Genomic DNA, 21,017 nt, shown 5'->3' on the forward strand with positions numbered 1-21,017 from the left:
GTAGCGCTGCAAAGGCCGGGACAGCCCCAGCCCAGAGGAAAGCCCCAACCCAGAGGAATCACGGAATCATTAAGGTTGGAAAAGACCTTCAAGATCATCTGGTCCAACCATTCCCCTATCACCAATACCACCCACTGAACCACGTCCCCAAGCACCATGTCCAACCTTTCCGTATACACCCCCAGGGCTGGTGACCCAACACCTCCCTGGGCAACCTATTCCAATGCCTGACTGCTCTTTCTGAGAAGAAATGTCTCCTAATTTCCAACTTGAACCTCTCCTGATGCAACTTGAGGCCATTCCCTCTACTCCTATCACTGATTATCTCAGCCCTGATGAGGCCACACGTGGAGTGCTGTGTCCAGTTGTGGGCTTCCTGGTACAAGAAGGCCATGGAACTACTGGAGTGAGCTCAGATGAGAGCTAAAATGATTAGATGACTGGAGCACCTGTTGTACAAGAACAGGCTGTTGTACCAGGCCTGTTTACCCTGGGAAAGGGAAGACTGAGTGGAGACCATGTCAATATACATAAAGATCTGAAGGGAGTGTGTTGAGAGGATGCAGCTGGACTCCTTTCAGTTGTGCCTGGTGACAGGACGAGATGCAAGAGGCACAAACAGGAGGTTCTGGCTCAATATGAGGGGCTCACTTTGCTGTGAGGGGGACAGAGCGCTGGGACAGGCTGCCCAGAGAGGCTGCAGATTCTCCTCTGGAGAAATCCAAGCCCCGCTGGACACCACCCTTCGCGAGGTGCTCGGGGCGATCCCTCTCACAACACGGGGCACTGACCACTTCCTCTCCCCGCCTCCATTCCACCGTCGGCCATTTTGAGCCTGTGCCCGCCCCGCCCCGCCCCGCTCCCGCCCGCCGCAGTCTCGCGAGGCCCCGTTTGAAACGGCGGCGGGCGGGCGGGCGGGCTCGGCGGCTCCCCTCAGGCAGGCCCGGCCCGGCCCGGCCATGCCGCTGCAGCCGCGGCTCCTCCGCACGTACTCGCGGCGCGGCGGCCACCTCCGCCCGCTGCCTCAGCCCTCCCGCTGGATTTCGCCGCCTCAGGACCGCAGGCGGCTCTTCAGCTCCACCTCGGCCGGCTCCAGCTCCGCTTGCTCCAGCGCCCTCTCCGCCGCTTCGGACGACCCCGATTTCTCTCCGCCCGGCAAACGCCGCCGGCAGCCGCTGGGTGAGCGCCCCGCCCGGGCTCGGTGTCTGCGGAGCCGGCGCGGCGCCGCCACCCAGGAGAAGGATGGGAAGGAGAACCGGCCGCCCGCCCTCAGCTCCCCGTCGCCTTCCCCGCTGCCTCCCCGCGCCGCCCGCCGCCGCCAGGGGCCGTCCCGCGGGGCTCGGCGCCCCCTGCTCTGCAGCACCCCGCAGTGGGCGCCCCGCCGGAGCCGCCGCACCCCGCCGGCCGAGCTGAGACTGGAGGGGGGCGGCTCGGGGCTGCAGGGCAGCCTGGAGCTCTTCTCGTCACCCGGAGGGGGGCAGGATGCCTCGCTCGGCAGCGAGCCCGGCACGCCCGAGTCGTTGAGGGGAGAGGCGGAGGTGGAGGCGTCGCCACAAAGGGTCGGCAGGGTTCTGAGGGCGTCCGTGAGGGGAGCCCTGTTCCTGCAGCAAAGCACAAGTGTTCCTCCCGCTCGCGGTGAGCCCCTGCACTCCACCCCCTGTGGTGGTGGCAGGGCCGAAGAGCCAGGCGATGATGTAAAGGGAGGTTCAGCAGAAGGAAGCCTGAGCGCTCAGGGAGGGAAAACCAAGCTCCAGTCAACACCGGTGGTGGTCTTGAACCGTCAGGAAGTGCCGCTGTGGCTGATGAGCATGAAAGCTGACAAGAAGGCAGGTGCTGAACCTTCCTGCCAGAAGCCAGCGTCACCTTTAGGCCCTCAAGGAATGGTGGAGTATAAAAACAAACGCACCAAGGTCGGTTCTGCAGAGGGAAGTGCCTGTAGAAGAGCTTGCATCAGTGGCTTCAGTGCCAGTCGGTGGGATAGACAAATGAGGCTCTGTCCCCAAAGACTCAAAAATAAGAGACAGCAGCAGGCTAATAACTCCTTTTTCAGACCCCAACTAAGACCAAAAGGAAGGAAGAAGGGTGGTCGGGAAATATCTGTAGATACAAGAGACAACGATTGTTCATTCCTCAATAACTCCTATGCCTGGGGTAGACTTCGAGCATCTTTGTCCTTCCATAAGAAAAAGAAAGTTACTGCAGACGAGTGTTCCTACAATAGCATCCTTTGTACCCCTTCTGTGAATTCCGAGGTTACAGGGCACCAAGCAACCCCAAATTCTAGTATGGCTCAGTACTGTGCTTTATCTGCTTCCTCCATGATACTGCTGGTCCCCAGGAATGCCTGTTCAGGCCTGGAGGTAATGCTTACAGATGCAGAGAAGGTTTTGGGGGAATGCCAGCAGGAGAGACCTATCACTTTTGAGGAATGCATTCCTTTAGATAAGATGAAAGATTGCAAGAAAATTGGAGAAGGGGTGTTCGGAGAGGTTTTCCAGATTGACAGTAATAGAGGACCTGTGGCCTTAAAAATAATTCCCATTGAGGGGACTGAAAGAGTGAATGGTGAAGCTCAAAAAAGCTTTGGAGAGATTCTACCAGAGATAATAATTTCAAAGGAACTCAGTCTTCTGTCTGAAGAGTCTGTGAACAGGACTGTAGGGTTTGTTAGCTTGTACTCTGTGCACTGTGTTCAAGGGGCCTATCCTAAGTATCTCTTAGAAGCTTGGGACAAATATGATAAAGTAACAGGATCAGAAAATGATCGGCCAGACCTTTTTGGGAAAGAGCAACTCTTCATGGTTCTGGAGTTTGAATTTGGAGGCAGTGACTTGGAGAACATGAGAAAAAGATTGAATTCGGTGGCTTCAGCAAAAAGCATTTTGCACCAGGTGACTGCTTCCCTGGCTGTGGCAGAACAGGAACTGCACTTTGAGCACAGAGACTTACACTGGGGGAATGTGCTGGTAAAGAAAACAGATGTCAAAGAGCTTAATTATGTGTTAAATGGGACGACGTGCACAATCCCCACACGTGGGATCCATGTCAACATCATAGATTATACCTTGTCTCGGCTGGAGAAAGATGGGTTAACTGTATTTTGTGACCTTTCAACTGACGAAGAGCTGTTCCAAGGCACGGGAGACTACCAGTTTGATATCTACAGGCAAATGAAAGCAGAGAACTCCAACAGCTGGACTGACTATCATCCACACAGCAATGTCCTCTGGTTGCACTATTTGTCAGATAAACTTTTGAAAGATGTGGTTTACAAGAAAAAAGAATCAAATTCTGTCTTGAGAAAAATAAAGCAGCAGCTCATTAAGTTCCATAAAGAAGTATTGACCTTTGGGTCTGCCAGTGAAGTTTTGCATAGCAGCAGCCTCTTCCAGTGAGTAAAGGAGCACAATGCTTCCAAGAACTAAGTCACTGATGCCCCTTTCTCCTTTGTCTTTTTTCTCTATGGTCTTTTTAAATGTTGACATGATGAAGAAATGTTACAATCAGTTACCAGTATGAAAAATGTGTAAAAATGCACAAAAAAAGCCACCTGCTTTAAGATGTTTCCATATGTACTTTTTTGAGGGGTGAGGGTGAAAGGGAACAGACTTGACATTGGAGGTGGGGGGAAAAGATCTCTTCAGGCTTCATGTCCTGAATTCCACTTAGATTATTAGAAGCTCTTCCCTTACTATATTTATTTCTTACAAATTAAAACAAACAAACAAAAAGATAGACAAAGGTAAATATTGTTAGCCCAGTTAGGGATAGAAAGGGAGAGAACACCTACCTTTTGACTTAGTTTTTAAAACGAACTTTTGCTCAGTTTGGCCCAACATGTACTTGGAATAATGCTATAAAATTTCCTGAAGTTTCTGTAGTGTAGTTTTTTAAAAAAAATCCTAATCTGCAATAATACAACCTTTTTTCCTCTGTAAGGGCCAGCAAAGAGGTATTGTGTTATGGGGAAAAAAACAAAAACAAAAAAAACAAAACACAAACAGGAAGTACCTGTGTTCCTGATGCATTTTTCACAGTTGCTATGTTCTGACCTTGTACAATGACAGGAAACCAAATCTGTAACTTGATGGTAGCATTAAAGCGATTTTCTCCATTTATCTACGGAAGAAAATGCACAAGGTAAGTGTTCTTTAGTCCTGATTGCAGACAGATGAGATGAACTAAATTTGAAGCTATACTTACATTAAATTTAAATTCTTTGTTTTCAAGTAGTCCTTGGCGAACGTTCATGTACATTAAAGACACTGGCCTGCAGAGGAAGATAAATTAAAACTAAGTGAACATTGAATTTAATTATTATTGAACATCAGTACATCCAATGATCCACATGCATTAAGTAATAAGGAGGTAGCATGATCAAATTTGTTAAAAAGGAATGTTAGTTACAGTCTGTATATGGGCATATATGCAGTCTATCAATTAGATGCATCCTTGAAGCAATCTTGAAGGTATTTTTAAATCAGTTAAATAGTTAAGGGTTTATATTTGACCCTAGTTATCTCCCTGCCTATGTTTTGTTGTTCCATCTTCCAGACTCTTTACTTTTGCTGTCTTATACCACAGAAAGCAACTTGACAACCTGCAATGCTTGAAACTATTAAGATGGAAATTGTGCTGGAATCCTACCAGGCATCCTCTCAACCCTTTTTTCCTCTAATTGACTAAAGTAATATAATGTAATTGAATATTCTTAAAACTTACTTGGTAAGAACTGCAGTGAACGCATATCTGACATCAAGGACATGTTTTTCAGTCAGAATGGTGGTATTTTCATTTATGCTTTAAAAGAAAAAAAAAATAATTTGATGAAACAGCTTTATTATCTGCCTGCCTTGGTTTTCTATTTCTATGGTTGCCAGATTGTGGATATTTGCTATACAAGAGGGATGGAAACACGGAATGGCAGTAACTTATGAAAGAAGGGGTGCCATCATGCTCTCCTGTGGGTTAACATACCGCAGTAATGTTGGAGTAGCCCTTCATTACTATGGATTTTGGAAGCTGCCATTGCCTTGGAATATTTCTCCACATATTCCCATTTGTGAATACGTAATAATGCCTTAATTAATCAAAATTTAAAAGCTTCTCACCTTTCAAAAAATCTGGACATTAAACTCATGTATAAACCTTTGCCTTAAAGTGTACTTGCAGTGAAGTTGCCAGAGATGAGTCCTCATTTCCTTTTTAAAAATGCTTTTTAATAAAGTGTTGTGTGCTAATCAGTCCCATTCAAGTTAATGAGAGGAATGTGACAAGAAAGGAATAGTAACTTCCCTGTATTAGAAAGCCCTGATCGAGAAAAATAACTTGAATACATCCTCATCCTGACTATTTGGAATAATAGTTCTACTTGGAACAGAGCTGGATTATGTTACTCATCTGTTTTCTCTGATAACGAAGGAGGATGTCAGAACCAAGTTTTCCAGTTTAGGAAACACAAGGTTTTAAATACATACTATACTTAAATTAGAAACTTAAGGGATATTCTATCTTTTACTGAAATAATGAAGTAAGAGCAAAGCTAAAATAATAAAGGAAAGATTTTTATATGGGTCCAAATGCTTTAGGAGATTGAAAAGGACAAGTACAATTTTGTGAAACTAGTGACAGATAAATAGTATGGATACTGAATAGGAATTACAGAATTTCTTTTACAGTGTATTTTGTGTTGAAAATAGCAATACTCACTTGGTGATATTAACAGTGATTGCAGAGTTATTTGGGAATACACTTTCATCTAATTGCCAAATCACGGAGAACATTGCCTATTTTGAGGAAAGAGAAAGATATAACAAAATATTGATTACCCTGTAAATACAGTCTTTAACTCACTAGGATACTGTTAAAACATGATGGCTAATGTATTTTCTGCTCAGCATTCCTTTCTGGAAGAGTTAAAGTGCAGGAATTTGGAAAGTCACCTGTCTTGAGAAAATGCATGTGGGTGATAAGCTGAGTTTGAAAGAAGAGATGCTATGGCCTAACTGTAAAGGTGGGGGATGCCAGCACAGCTACTCAAAGTACCATGTAGAGGAAGGGAAAAATGAAAATTATCATCTCCACTTACTGTTGTCTTCTTGAATACTGGATGCCCAATTCTGCAGTTCAAGGATATCTCCACAGAAGTGAATTGTATTGGCAGGCCACAGTGAACAGCAGGAGAGGATGGCTGCCAACAGAACAAGGATGCTCTTCAATAGCAATAAAAATAAACTGGGAAATTCAATTCTGTCTCCTCCCATAAAATGAATTAGGTGCAAGTAGCCCAATAAAAGCTTGGGAGTCTTAGATAAATCTAGTAATTCAGGCTGTATTTCTGACAACTAAAATACTGTCCCTCCCCCAACCTTTATTCAAGATTCACTTAGGTAGTAAATGAATGGGAGGCAGAGTTGTGTTTTCTTTCAGCACTGTTTTCTTTCTGCAACTAGCTGAACAGTTGTTCTGTGATCTTACCTTAGCTGTCACCTTCTTAAAATGGAGATTTTTAGGATAGTACAAGACCATAGTTGTCATGTATGAGTCATCTCCAGTGTTATTTAGTAAAAAATTCATGGACACTTCTTTAGTGTAGCCCACCACTAATTCGTTTCTAGAAGCAGAGAGAAAAATATTAGGCTTCATGTAAAAGAAGTTACATGTAATTTCTTGAAGTTTGTTTTTAAATAAGAGACCTATTTTGGTTCTGGTAATAACTCCCTTGAAGTACTTTCACACACAGGATAATGCAACAGCTCAATTAATTATTCATTATTGTTCAGGGTGTGTAGGAAAATGCTTTCTTCTTAATATTGAAAGCAGTTATCTCCAAACTTTAGGTAACATTTTTTTGTTTCTCTTTTACATCAACAGCTTTTAAACATTGTTCCAGCTGATTAATTTTCCAGTGAGTCTCCAGGGTGACTTTTTACAATGAAGTAAACAAAATGCCTTATGCACAAAGATGGCCTGTTATATGAATGCTAAATAAAAAAATCCAAGTAATACAACTACTTTGACTCACTGAATCTGACTTGTCAAAGTTAAATGAGCAGTACAGATGGTCTTGTTGCAGTCCTTCTTGTAAGGCAACTGAAAGCAAACACAGATCAAGTTAAAATTTAACAGTCCTGATTTTTCCAAGGTAGCAGGTTTAACATATCTTTACGTATACACATACATACAGGGGTCCTTCTCTGAAAATCAAAATTCCCTTGACCTCAGTTAAGGAGAAGTTGGACAAAAAGGACCCTCTAGTGATGTAGTAAGTAGTGCAGTTTGTAATTTAACTCCCAGGAAAAGTTCTGATTTCATTAGGACATAAAGTCTTCAGCAGGGGTAAGGTCTTGTTAAACAATTGCCAGTTGTTTATACCTAGATTGCCACAGGACAATAATGTTAATTTTCAGGGACAATGTGTTTTTCTTGAATAAACATTTTCATATGATACATGTATGCCATTTTATAGGCTCACTATTTTGTAGCGATGAGGTTACTTCCTTTAGCAATAGTTTTATTCAACAATAAAAATCTGTCTGTGGCTGATGTTTCTGCAGAAGTTCAGTGAAAATTAATAGTTAGCTTTGGGGTGCACAAGTAATAAGCAAAACTGACCAACAGTCATGAATCTCATGAATTATTCTTAGGATATAAATGTATCATCATAATGTCTAAGACTATGGCAACTATGGTAATTAGTGTTCATTATCACTCAGTGCTAAGTGTGATACTAACTTTTCTGTCCTACGCTTTATTGACTGCTAATTAAATATTGAATTGTGGTTTAAGACACCTATTAAGCAGCCAAAGATGCCTCTTTACAGAGCTTTGTGATTTGGATTTTAGAGTAACTGTGAAAAAGGGCCAGATTAACGTGTCCTGAACTGCAAGTGCGGAAACAGGATCTCAAACTTAGAGGTTCAGTTCATTGGGAGTTTGCAGCGTTACAACTATTGCTTTGAAACGAGTAAATCTAAACAAATTATATATGTATACCTAATTTTCATTATTTTTAAAATCCATTCACTCAAAAATTTTGTAGGTATTACTAAGTACACCATTCAAATGATGAAAAGTACTTCACAAAACATAAAACCAATCTGCCTTCTTCACATGTAGCATCTAATCTCATCTTAAACAGAGACCCAGGAGGAATGTGGTCAAAAGTAAAAGGTTGGATCCTAGAGAGGAGATTCTCTTAATAGGGTAATAGTATCTGTTTGGGGGAAACCTGGGCCTAAAGTCTACCTGGAATACAATAATGATAACTAGAAAAGCTAGCAGAGGGGAGAAGGCAACATACAAAGGCTAAGAAAAACATGATTATTATTCTTTTTAATAGTAAAGGCTTTGCATTCTGGAAAGAGAAGAGCTCTTCAGTATTTTATTACCTGAAAATGCATTTCTGATGGCTGATATTTATCAAGCACAGGAACAGCAAACTCCGTACGATCATTTTTCTCACAGAGCTCATATTTAACTCTCAGATAAACATTGGAAAAACAGTCGAAGTCACATGGCTACAAGAAAGGAAGAACATGAAACTGATAAAGTATCTGGATATTAAAATGCAAAACAGTCTTCACACATTACATCTGTTACAGCTTCTGTCATGTGGCATATTTAGGGACCTTCTGACTCAGATGTTACCTTTAGGCCACTGATTTTAATAGCCATCAGTGGACCATAAATTTGCCAAATGTTTTTTGAGGGATTTTATACATTTGGATCCCATGACATCCTCTGGGTAATGCATTCACCAATTCAGTTATACATTGTAAAAAATGTTTTCCCTTATGTTTGTTTAAATCCTTTAGAGTTTCATGACTCTCTGACAACTCTTGCAACTCTTATAAATACTTCACACAAACCCAACAGGATGACAGTTTGATTTATAGGAATACAAATCAAGATGGTACACATTCCCCTCAGCTATAAAACATGCTTAGCAAGTCTAACACCCAGAAAAACCACCCAATTATAGTAATTTTGCATTTCAAGGGATATTAATCATCATGCAGATTCCGTTAAAAATCCTCTCCTCTTAACCCTTCTTTCTGTAGTGAGTCTGACCAACATCACCTACCTGCGTGAAAAGCTGCAGCTCAGAGCATGTGTGCTCTCTGACTAAGAGCTTTCCACTTGTTGTGGTGTTCTGATCCTTAAACTGTAATCTCTTCTTTGCCTTTTTCACATCTAAGTCCACCGTGTAGAGAATATGTAACTGTGAAAACACTGGAAACACAGACAGGAATTTCTTGTGTGCTCAGAACAAAGCAATTGCAAAGCATCAGTGAATGAAGGGGAACAGAGTTCGGATCTGTAGCTCCAACATTCACAGAAGAGGAAAAAAACATGGTGATATATTTCCAACATCTTCCCACAAGCCAAGCAAAATGGAAAAGCTTTTCCAATGACCCCTACATTGCCTGCTCATGCACCGTACAAAGGATCTGAAAGTTTAGGCTGAGATACAATATGCAAGATTTTCAAAATTCTTTTTCAGATGTACCAGAAATTGTCCACAATGCCAAGTTTCTAATATGGTGTAGGACCATAGATTTTAGTCTGATCACAATTCCCATTTATTACCTTGTTGAGACACTGGTAAAGCTGAGGTTATATTGAAACACAGTTTTGCTGTAACAATGCTGCTGCTGTTCTGGAAAATTACTATTCTCTCAGGGTTGAATCTCATGCTGGTGAGAAAGTGAACAACTGGTCTCGAGCTAGTCAGTGGAGAGCAAATAAGAAACAGAATTAAATTTTTGAAACATTCAGGAAAAAATATTTTAAGAAATCCTGGCAGCAAGCTTAACAAGTGCTCAGCTTTTCCATGATATTTCACCTGGACCAAGCTAGCCTATTTACAGAAGTTCCAGTTTCTGCTGGGAACACTGAGAATGTACAAAATCCCATGAGCCTGAAGGAACAGACAGCCAAAATACACCAATATAGCTAGAGTTTCAGAATTAAACTCACTGTTTATGTTTCCATTAGATGAACTCATTATCTAGTGGTAAAAATTCTCTATTTATCTACAATTTGTTTCCAAATACAAAATGCAAGAACAAAATCAAATCTGCTCATCATGTCTTAGCCCTTGTGAACTCCACAAGTCATTCAGCTACCAGACATCTGATTGAAAATAAGGCAAGGTTTGTCAAGAAGATTTTTTGTCTAAATGACTAAAACCATCAGTGCTGAATTATAGATGTTAACCAATTAACATACGTCTTAATGTTCATTATCTCATACTTGCTCAAAGCCTTAGGCATTCAAAGGCAAAAGCCTTTGCAACTTGAGCTAATAGCTTTACATTTTATATGATTTCTTCTAGCACTGGGAAAGATTTTTTTAATGTCTGTCCAATGCCAAATTAAAAATAGAATCATTACACAGTGCTTGGAACACAGATTCTAAATTTGTCTTTGAAACATTTCCCCAACACACTAAAATGTAGCACTCATTACCTACCGGAGCACAACCACATTCTCCAGTGATCCTACTGTAATATCATGGAGACCATCATTAGTGAAATCAAAACCACCATCAATGGATTGTCCAAAATACTGGAGTCCTGCTGATATTTCAGAGGCTTTTACTCTCTAATAGGAGAGACACAACAGTAAATATAAGTCAGGATCTCCCTCCTGTACTTTGAAAAATACACTTCTTTTCATAAGGCTGTTGTGAGGTTGATTTTGTAACACTCCTGACACACAAAATATTGGCTATTAACTTATAACAGATGGGCAGGCTTACAAAATAATACATTTTTCTATAGGCAGCACATGAATCCAGCTCCCTTGCCTAAGCAGACAAGTGAATAACTGCAATTAAGGAGCAGGTCTGCTGCAGAAGCCTGTGGACTCATATAAACCATCCAACACCTGCAAATTTCTCACTCATCAACAGAAATGTGATGTGAAAGTCCTTCCTCCCATCCTCTTGCTACAAAAACACAAGCTTTTCCCTCCCATAGTGGACTGGAGACAAGTCCCAACAAGACACGTACTTGAGAATAAGAGCTCCTGATCTTGTCCTTTTCACCATTGAAGATGTAAATGCTCCCAAAAGAGGAACTGTTTGAAAGATGACCTTCAAGGGGGGCTCCAACTGCAATATCCTCATATCCATCCCCGTTGATGTCTCCAATGCTGGCCATGGTAAACCCAAACCTTGCAAACTGAGTGGTCACCTGCACATTTAAATGTCCTTCCAAGGTGAATGAACCAGTCTGAAATACACCCGAGAAAGAAATCCCTTTAGACAACTGTAACTCTTACATAAGGGAAAAAAAAAAAAAAAAAAAAGACCTCACTACACATTGGTAGTACTTAAAATGTGAACTATAAAGCCCTAAACCATAAGAGATTCAAGATAACAGCTAATTTTCAGACCAAAAGCTTGATCCAACTCCATGCAAATTCTCCCACAGAAGCAGTGTCCCTGGACAGCCCTATGCAAGCAGACACACTTACGGTACTATCTGTTTTTAAATCATGAGCAGATTGAGTTGATCCCCTGCTTGTTTCAAGCACTACGTTACAGAAATAAGCCACAAGAGGGTGCAAGTTGTTTGAATTCGAATGGATGCCCAGACCGTTTTCTGCTTCCAACAATTCGGTATGTGCCCTGAGCAAATTTTAGCAGTGCACCACTGAGAGCTTATCCTGGTCTGCATGTTCAGTTCTCACTCAAAATGATGCAATTAACATATATCCTGGATATATGCATCTGGTATACTGGATCCAGTAGCTGGGCCCACAAAACGTTTTCTTCAGTCCTGGGAAGTAAAGTTTTAGCAGCTACCAATGTATACATTTAGTGCAAACACTGAAAAAAAAAAACAAAAACATTGTTTGGCAGAGCAAAGTATACACCAAAAAATGCCTAGGTACAGGCAAAAGACACAATTTTATCACACCGTGATACCTGTGTACCTTAGGTACAGAATGGTTTTATTTCTATTTTTTTCTCTCTTTCATATTCTAATGACTAAGACAGGACTGCTGGCTTCATCTTGCAGTCCTCTACCATACAGGGAGAGCACTCTCAGTGAGAGCACAAAGGAGGAATGTTTTATTTGTCACTACTTAGGCATGGTTGGAAAATCCCCAACATGGAGTGTTTACGCTACCAGTGTTTTTACCTCTGTCTCCAGGCGATAGACGTAAACCCTTCCTTCTTCCCCTTGGATGTGATAAAATGGAGCTCCAACAAGGAGAAGATCTGTCTCCCCATCACGGTTCACATCAAGCGGGCAGAGCTCAGAGCCAAAATAAGATCCGACCTGGGCTCCAGAAAAAGACAAGCAGCTCTTTCACTGGAATTCTCTATATATAGCTTTGTAGAATTAGCGTCCTTTGCAACAGTAAGGCAATTTTTAGAACAAAACATCACATATCTACTTATATGTGGATCACTTCACTATTATTTATTACATTACTGCCATCCTCGGGGACAGATCCTGTAACCAGCATAACAGTACCAAAATCATTATTCAACAATGTGACAGAATAAAAAGCAAAATAACACAGTTGATGACGTCTTTCCCCATGAGCCATGAGAACAGAACATAAATATAGTACACCCCACTTAGCTAAATGTCTTCCCACTCTTTTTCCAAATTTCATGATTTCTTCTGGTGTTCCCAAAGTATTATGGAGTGAACTAAGACTGTATAATCCACATCTAGCTAAATCAGATGCTCGGCAGTTCTCTGATTCCTACTTGTGAGACCTCTAACCAATGAAAATATGGTGAGGTAAGTGTGCCAGTACCCTCCAGCAGCCTGCTGCGAGCAGTTCAACTTTGATAATTTCCCCCAGCTGAGCAACTTGTCCCAGAAACTTAGACTTCAACAAATCTCATTTAAAAAAATGAGGCTGCTTGACCATAGTGGGTTTAACAGTAATAATAAGGCTAATGGATTTATTCAAACATTTATAATGGCTTTACTCTTGCTTCAAAGGGTGTAAATTTGTCTGGAGAAAATGAGGCTGTTGCTTGAGCAATCTAGATGTATGCAGCACCCCTGACCCCTACTGACCTGCTTGCCCCTGTGTGAGTGAAGCACCGTACCTGTTCTCCTTGCAGGGTTTGTTTCAAGTGGCCATCCTGAAACACCAATACCTTCCCTGTCATGCTGTGCCGTGGAGCTCCAGCCACATACAAGGGTCCATATCCTGTGCGCACCACTGCCACGCTGTATCCTGGTGCATTCACACAAGGAGCAAAAAGATCATACATGTCAGTACCATACTCTATGCCTGAAGGAAGAAGCCCACAGAGCTTGGACTGAGGTAATTGACTAAACTGCTGCTCTGAAAAACCTGCTTGAACTCTTGACAACTTTTCTTAGCATTTGTCGCAGTTCCTGAATGCTTATCCAAAATACAAACCTTTTTTTTTTTTAAAAAAAAATTATTAAATTAATTATTAATTAATTATCTCTGCAAGCTAGCGGGCTTAGAATCCTTCATAGAAGTGAGGGAAACATTATATTCCATATAAAATGCAAAAATAGATATGTTATGGGGCTTTTGTAACAGGAAGGTAATGAGAGAAGGATTATCCTGACACAACCAGTCCACAGCACCTCATATGACCTGGAAGAACTGCAAGACCAAGGCTACAGTCAGAATACAGGGATCATACGGGTACAAAGCACTGGGGTGAATAAGCAAGGCCTTATTTGTCACTACGCCAAGAACATTATTGATTCACAAACTGTTTCTTCTCCAGACACTCACAGCAAGTCAAACATTTATACTTATCAGCTCACAAAAATGCCCTTCACTGTGTTCTTATGCTGTGAAACCAAATGGATGCGTTAACAGAATAGCACCACAATACATCATAACTCATAAGAGCAAATAGGCTGTACAAGGAGACAGTGTTTGCATTAGAATCTCTGTTCCTGTTATGGAAAATATTAAAAATTCAGCTAGAGCTGGAGATGGTCTCCACGTAAATGCTGTCAGTGCCAGCACACGCTGCACTACATATAAACAAACAGAACTGCAGTCAGGTTGTCACTGATCTCAAGAGAGGGGTAAGTTGCTTACCTAGGTAACTATACTTTGCTTTTTTGGCTTCTTCTTTTGATTCATTCAAGAAAACAGCTTTCTTGGCTGCCAGATCATACAGCAGAATTCCACCAGACCAGTCAAAGGCACCCACAGCACCAAACATTAAGACTCGCTGCAGAAATAACATAGTGCAAATTAAAATGGAGGAAGAGAGGGCAATTGCCAGTGCTAGTGACCTCTATCAGTCTGCAAAGCTCCTTAGTAGGTTGCAATGTTTTCCGGACTACAAATCTGCACTGTTTCCTGGACCATGTAGCATGGGCAGTTTTACTGGCTCCTAGTATTGAAGGTGCAACGTGACTGCCCAACACCAGAGAAGCAGCTGCACATCTCCCAGTTCTCTACATGTCATTGTTTGCAAAATCCGATCACTGTTATCCTTACAGCCAATGCTACTAAATGTTCATTAGCTTCCTCAGCTTCCACTGTCTTCCCCTCCTGACAAGGACAGAGATCATGCTTTTCTTGGATGGACCAGTGTTTTAAGCCAGAGGATTCTGAAAGAGCAGAATTATTTTATTTGCAACATGATGGAGTCCCTGGTCTTGTACTCTGGAGACACAAATGCCAACTAAATCAAAGCTGTCAACTGAAGTTAGCTCTTTCGTGCATTGGAATAAAAAGGATCCAGTAGTTATAACAGGGGTCATGTGAGACAGATCCCACCCTAAAATAAAATTCACAACTGACATTTAAAAAGTGATATTTTTTACTTAATTGGCACATTCAAAGCAAACAATGGCTTGCAAATGAGATTTGACTACATAGTTCTCAAACTTCTGTATCAGCATCATTTCTTGCATAAGACCTTCTGAATCCTTCCAAGTATTAAAACGGCAGCACAACATGCAACTATTTAGCAGGGTTAAATGCAGAACACTTGCCTTATCCAAAATCTGCACACTGAAACCAGATTGTGCAAGTTCATATTCCAGAGCATCACCCTGAGTACCTGACAATGCAAAAGAAACAGGGTGAGCCACTTTTTCCTTATACCTCAGAAGTTACCAATGAAATAGAAAAACTTCTGTTTACCTTCTATCCCAATAATACTCTGCTGCAGGGTCGAAAGCAGCCCATCTAATGCTGAATAATTGGTCACCTGAAATACATTAGTGTCATCTGGACCAGATGCAATCAGCCGCAACTCATTCAGGGCCTTTGGTTTTTTGAAGGCATCCCCCACCTGCAGAAGAGATGCAAATTAATCAGAAGAAGCAACCTTTAGAGTGCTCTTCTTCTCCCATGTACTTAAGGATGGAATCACTTGAGTTGGTGGTAAAAATTTCAGCTTCAACCACCCTATGTAAACCCAGAAATAGTAATTGATTTGGAAGCCAGTGAATTAGACAATTTGAATGTCTCCTGAAACCAGACCTTTACAAAATATTTACAGAACATCTTCATGTAACTGGCTGGTGCAGTATTTGGTGTATATAACTTTGTTGTACCCAACAACTAAGTTTGGAAATCAGTAAGTCACATGGAATCGTAAAATCAAACATCTTCCTCTGTAAGAGAAAGGATGAGAAGAGATAGCTGAATGACATTACTAGAAGGCAAGGGTAATAGTGTGAGAAGAAACCTACCAGAGACTTGAACTGAGAAACCCTCACGCCTGACATAATTTTTGATCACATTTGTTTTTCTTTATCATTTATCAGTTCATATAATTTACTGGAGGCACACATGGTTCAGTTCTCCTTTTCTCCCCCTGCCTGATGCCACCCAAAGATGGAAAGAAGATATGATCCAAGTAGGTTCCCAACCTACCCCAATAGCATAGCGCTCAATTCCTGCCATTTTGGGTGAATTTATCACTGTTGTCAAGTTCATTTCATCCAGAAGTATTTCCCCATCTGTAAGCACGATCATGATCTTGGCTGCATCCTTCCGGGATCCGTGACTTTCAATGAAGATAGAATCCCTGGTAAAACATAAAAATAAGTAAATAAATAAATAATATTTGCAGCTAAGAGTCATAGCAAGGAGACAAGAAATTTTCTTTCACATTCATTTATCTTAAAATGGCCAAGAGCTGTCTCTTTCTATAACTTCCTGAGTCCCCTCATACCAGCAATTTCACACTGACAGATGACTTTTACAACCTTCTAAAACATGGCACAGAAACTGCTGCCTGCCATTCAACCTCTTCCAAATAAACAGGACTGCTTTCAGGACCTGAATATTGATGGAAGTCCCTCTCCCTTACTCATGAAATGCCCCAGAAATCACCTTCATCATTTCTTGAGCTCCTTTTTTCTGTTACTTACAGGGCATGTTGCATGGCAGATGCTGTTTTTGTTACATTGCACACCTGCACAATATCAAGTACTTTCTGGAGGGTGGCATTTGGATTCCAGCTTTCTCGCAGGTCAAACTCAGTTTTGATTTCAAAGCCATACTGCACCACTGCAAAATCACACTGGAAGAAAGCAGCAAGTAAGCATCTGCTTGTGACAACTGTTGATTCAGAGAATGAGAGCTCTCTACAACAACTAGCCCAGAAATCCCGAAAGAAAATATTATCCAGACTGTGTAGAAATAACATATTCTTAATGAGCAAGTGGCTCTTAAATATGTGTAATGCGGAAACAAGGATTGTTGTAAATATTTTATAGGTGAGGAAAATTAAAACACTGTCAGTACAGACATAAAAAAATTGTTTTGGGAAACACAAATTTGTTTTTAAGTACTTGCATTTTCCTGTTATGTTTTTGGCACATGTGCAGGTTTCAGAGAGGATTATCTGTAATATTAGTGCATCGTTCCTTCATTTTCCAGGATGATCTGATTATCGTTGCTTTTGTGCTTGTGGGTATAGATGTTACGATATGGGAACAGAGACAGAAAACAAGGAAGTCATGACCGTCACCTTGTACGAAAGGAGAGATGGTGCTCACTGGGCTCCAAGCATGACAGCATAGCAGGGCTAGGGATTTCTATGCAAACAAACCACAGACTATTCTCTCTACAGTGTTGTTAGGATCAAGACTGAGGACCTACTGCTATGTAAGCAAAATGACATCAAGAACACATGCAAGCTACAGAAGTGCCTTCCCATCCTAATGGAAATAAACCTGCACAGTCCCAAATTCTGGCAAAGAGGCAGGTTAAATGAAGCACAGCACACTTTGTACTTTTAGCCTGCCGAAGAGAGTAGGGAGTACCTCAAAGCACTTCTCATACAGTGTTTTCATCATCTTGTGGATGAATGCTTTTGCTCTTTCAAAATCCTCTGGCTCAATGCTCCCTGATCCATCCAAAATAAAAGCAATCTCTGTCCCAGAGCCTGCCAGGATACGGAAAATAAAGGAGTAAGGAGAAGGCTCCCTGGAGCTCAGTAATGTTGGTGAGGACCAAGTTCTTTATCCAGTGTTATCAATCAACACACAAATAATCTCACTCCAACAGCAACTGAATGGCACCAAGACTGCCCACTGTCATTTCAGCATGAGCCACAGCTCAGCTCTGGAAGCTTACAGCACAGCAACCCCCCCAGATTTCATCAGTTCATGACAGTCCACAGCATGATTCTGTTGAAAGATACTTCACCACGTACGCAAGCCATTTTCCTCCTCCTCCTCTTTGTCGCTCTCCATCCAGGAAGGAAGCGTGCTGCCACCATTGTCATTAATGTTTCTGCGTCCTGGTGTCTCAGTTGGCATACTTTCATCTGCAACAGGAAAAAAAACTGAATATAGGTGACAGGGAACAGGGAGAGAAAACAAAGAGTGAACTGAAACCTTGCATTATTGCCCATGCAGTGTTCCTGCACCTTGCTGCCTGGCAGCTGAACTCTTCCTCATCCCTGTAGTATATAGAGGATCATATTGCTTTCAGGTTCAAGAGTATGGGTGCTATGGAAAAAATTGTGAGTTTTGAAAGCTGTGGGGATCAGGTCTTCGTCTTAAAAAAACAGCTACAGTTTAATAGAAATAAATTGCTCCCAGTACACCCAGAAGTGTAAGTATCATAACAGAAACAGTGAAAGGAAGATGAATGTGTACATTTTAAAGCACCTATTGCAATCCATCTGTCTTTCCATACTAATATTTTGGCTGCAGGTCACAGATACAGAATGTGATCTCTTGTCCTCCTGGTTGGCTGGCTAAGGAGGACTGTTATGAACGTAACAGAAATAATTTTTATTTGTTTTACTGTTGCTGGGCAGGTGACTGCAAGAACAGGCTAAGACCTGGATGGATGTATTTACGTTCCCTAAGCAATGAAGCCACCCACCATCACAGATCCACTCTATAAGTTACAGCGAAGAGAGATGTGTGAGGAGTGGAATTTCTTCTACCTGACTCAATCAGAGCGTCTCTCTGCAACTCTGAAAGGAAACCATCAAAATCTTCATATGCAGACAACATGAGCCAGTCACTTCTAGCCTTCTGCAGATCTTCTGGGACCCACTGGTTGCTAACGAACTCTCCAATCTAGGGAGAAAAGCCAACAGCCATGGAGACTGCACGTTTCATACACACACACAAAATTGCCTTAATAAAAAACTTGACATCCTGAAAGGGAGGGAGTTTTCTGAAAGCTTGGTAAAGCAGCCCTGATCCTAGATTGCACAGAAAAACATTATTTGCAAAGAAAAGGCTAAGAAAAGCTTTAGAGACATAAGAATTATGGTCAGACATTTCTATTTCTTCTTAAGTCAGACACATCTATTTCTACAACTTATTCCTTGACACCCTTCAAAACAAGCTCTCTGGAATCAAGAAGACAGAGACCTGGGAGAGTCAAGGGAGCCAAGAGAGCATCTCAGATTGGATGTCTAATGCAACACTTTTTCTTCCATCCACTGCTAATGCATAGAAGTAGACACATGGGGTGGATGGAAACATCTCTATCCAACACATGAGCTTACAAGCAAAAAAATGTGGCTTTGACGTTTCTTCCTACTCACCTTAGGAGCATAGAGTTTGACCTTAGCCATTTTGAGGGAGTTCATCACATTTCTCAGCTGATGGTCTTCTATAAACACTTGTCCAGATACCATGACAATGATTATCTTGTCAGTCTGTCTGGAGTCATGGCTTTCATTAAAGACTTCATCCCTGTAGAAAAACAAGCCTAGAGGTATTTTATGGGACAAGCTATGTCTTCAGAGCCAGGAATCTCAGTGCTGCTGGCAGGGTGCTGATGTTCACCGAACTCTCAGCACACAGAAGTCTGGACAGTACAGACACGCAAAGCACATGCGCACATTATGCTTCCAGGGATGCTGGCTATCCACAACTGATAGCTCTGCCTTCACAAGCAACACACAGGGCATTTTTACAATGAAGTTCAGTGTTGTCAGAGTCATGCTATTGGGGTGAAAATGGAGTCAAGGAGGAAAGCAAGACTCCCAGGGAGACCCAGCAGATGAGTGAAAAATACGGAAAAGGCCTCCGATCTACAAGCACATGCTGAAAGCAAGACCCAGGTGACTGCATTTTCATGCTGACGCCCCTATTTCAGCCAGGAAGGACTTCACACTTTGCCTCTTGGCAATTTCTCCTTGTGAAAGCCAGAGTTTGACCTGAGAGACCCCCAGACAGATAGATTCACAGGCCTCTGTTGGCAGAGTCTGTCACTGAGAGAAGCATTGGAAAAGTGATAGCTGTGAGGGTGTGAGAACAAGAAGAATAGAGAGGAGGTGCAGGAGGCTGTATTGATGTACATGAAATGCAACAAATCACTTGAGTGTCCCAGGGGCTTCCTGAGACACGTGAACTTACAATACATGCTGCAGTGAGGCTGCAATGTCAGTCTGTGAACTCTGCTGCTTCATATTTCGGACCTTGAAGAGAGCAGTTAATCTGTTGCAGCTTTCTTGCAGGCTCAGTTCAGTTCGGGTCTGTGCTCCATACTGCACCACAGCAAACCTGACCTGGAGAAAGAAGATGGCAAAGCCATCTTGGTCAGACAAGGATCTCTAAGTCTCTCAGAGCATCAAGTTCAGTCCCAAACTTTACTGCACAAACACGGAAGGCCTACATTGCAAATAGTAGGCAGACCAACTATCTTTATCTCTCTGTCACACATTTGTATTCTGGTGTTCCCTTTTGGATCAGCTCCAGGAACTGACTTAATTTTCTTTGGCTTAAAATGATTTTTCTGTCTGAACTTGCTGTATTTATTTTATCTGTCTGGCCAGATCTTTCGCGACCACATGGCTCAGCCTCACTTTGTCCCCAAATATCAGGCTTTATTTAAATCATTCAAAATAATGGTTTATAAGCCTCACTCATTTGTATGTCTACTGCTTCAAGGTGCCCTGAGAGATGTGCCTGGTAAAACATGCTACTGGCGTGAAAACTCACTCCTAGCTCTTCCACTCCCATCTTCAGCTACTCCTCATCCTTAGATCACTAACATTTAACTCTTGCATTACAATATGTAGGTTTATTACCAGCATCCCTACGAGTAGTTCAAACAGCAGTATGAGAACTGGGGGACTCTTTCCATTCTTCATTAGAGCTCTGGTCATCCTGCCTACCAGAAAACAAGACTGAGCAGTTTCACACACCTTTGAGCATTTCTGCCACGTTGACTTCATCATGTTGATGACTGAGTTCTTGGTGTTTTGAAAATCATCTGACTTGGCGTTCTCTGATCCACCCAGAATGACAGCAATCTCTGTTCCCAGTTCTGTCAATGCAGTTAAATATAAAAGAACATTTGAAAAGGCACCAAAACATCCTAACATTTAGCAAGAGTTCAAGAACATTGACATAAACAACAAATCAGAAACAAACAAACAAATATTTGACCACTTCCAGCCATTCTGAAAGCAGGTCTAGCTGATGATGTGATCTACACGGTAGTAACAAGTTTTATTTTTAAAAAATCTCAGTTAATGATGATGGTAATAGTGATTGAAGTTTACCATAACCTTCAAAACCTCAAACTTTTCCCTCCCCA

At 41.7% G+C, this 21,017-nt stretch overlaps 2 protein-coding genes across 3 annotated transcripts in view; one reads left to right on the forward strand and one right to left on the reverse strand.

The window, feature by feature from the left end:
- Positions 1-21,017, reverse strand: part of ITGAE (integrin subunit alpha E) — a 32,538-nt gene that overhangs the window by 3,775 nt on the left and 7,746 nt on the right. For both annotated transcript variants that reach the window (XM_068655961.1, XM_068655962.1), the window contains exons 7-31: positions 20,623-20,744; positions 19,832-19,983; positions 19,015-19,165; positions 18,403-18,538; positions 17,659-17,772; positions 17,267-17,388; positions 16,370-16,521; positions 15,870-16,023; positions 15,132-15,282; positions 14,981-15,048; positions 14,073-14,208; positions 13,087-13,217; positions 12,155-12,295; positions 11,018-11,239; positions 10,477-10,607; positions 9,592-9,728; positions 9,086-9,234; positions 8,391-8,519; positions 7,025-7,092; positions 6,478-6,613; positions 6,089-6,190; positions 5,710-5,786; positions 4,723-4,800; positions 4,204-4,270; positions 4,012-4,119 (exon numbers count right to left, since the gene is read on the reverse strand). In XM_068655961.1, the coding sequence (XP_068512062.1) occupies positions 4,012-4,119; positions 4,204-4,270; positions 4,723-4,800; positions 5,710-5,786; positions 6,089-6,190; positions 6,478-6,613; positions 7,025-7,092; positions 8,391-8,519; positions 9,086-9,234; positions 9,592-9,728; positions 10,477-10,607; positions 11,018-11,239; positions 12,155-12,295; positions 13,087-13,217; positions 14,073-14,208; positions 14,981-15,048; positions 15,132-15,282; positions 15,870-16,023; positions 16,370-16,521; positions 17,267-17,388; positions 17,659-17,772; positions 18,403-18,538; positions 19,015-19,165; positions 19,832-19,983; positions 20,623-20,744 (3,134 nt within the window). The remainder of the gene's footprint in view (positions 1-4,011; positions 4,120-4,203; positions 4,271-4,722; positions 4,801-5,709; positions 5,787-6,088; positions 6,191-6,477; positions 6,614-7,024; positions 7,093-8,390; positions 8,520-9,085; positions 9,235-9,591; positions 9,729-10,476; positions 10,608-11,017; positions 11,240-12,154; positions 12,296-13,086; positions 13,218-14,072; positions 14,209-14,980; positions 15,049-15,131; positions 15,283-15,869; positions 16,024-16,369; positions 16,522-17,266; positions 17,389-17,658; positions 17,773-18,402; positions 18,539-19,014; positions 19,166-19,831; positions 19,984-20,622; positions 20,745-21,017) is intronic.
- Positions 700-5,240, forward strand: HASPIN (histone H3 associated protein kinase). The gene has a single exon (XM_068655964.1). It carries the CDS (start codon positions 960-962, stop codon positions 3,393-3,395), a length of 2,436 nt encoding a protein of 811 aa, XP_068512065.1. The 5' UTR covers positions 700-959; the 3' UTR covers positions 3,396-5,240.

This window comes from Anas acuta, chromosome 19, assembly GCF_963932015.1.
Source record: "Anas acuta chromosome 19, bAnaAcu1.1, whole genome shotgun sequence".
Lineage (NCBI taxonomy): Eukaryota > Metazoa > Chordata > Aves > Anseriformes > Anatidae > Anas > Anas acuta.

Coding starts and splice junctions, on each gene's coding strand:
- HASPIN (XM_068655964.1), top strand. CDS start 960: ATGCCGCTGCAGCCGCGGCTCCTCCGCACGTACTCGCGGCGCGGCGGC.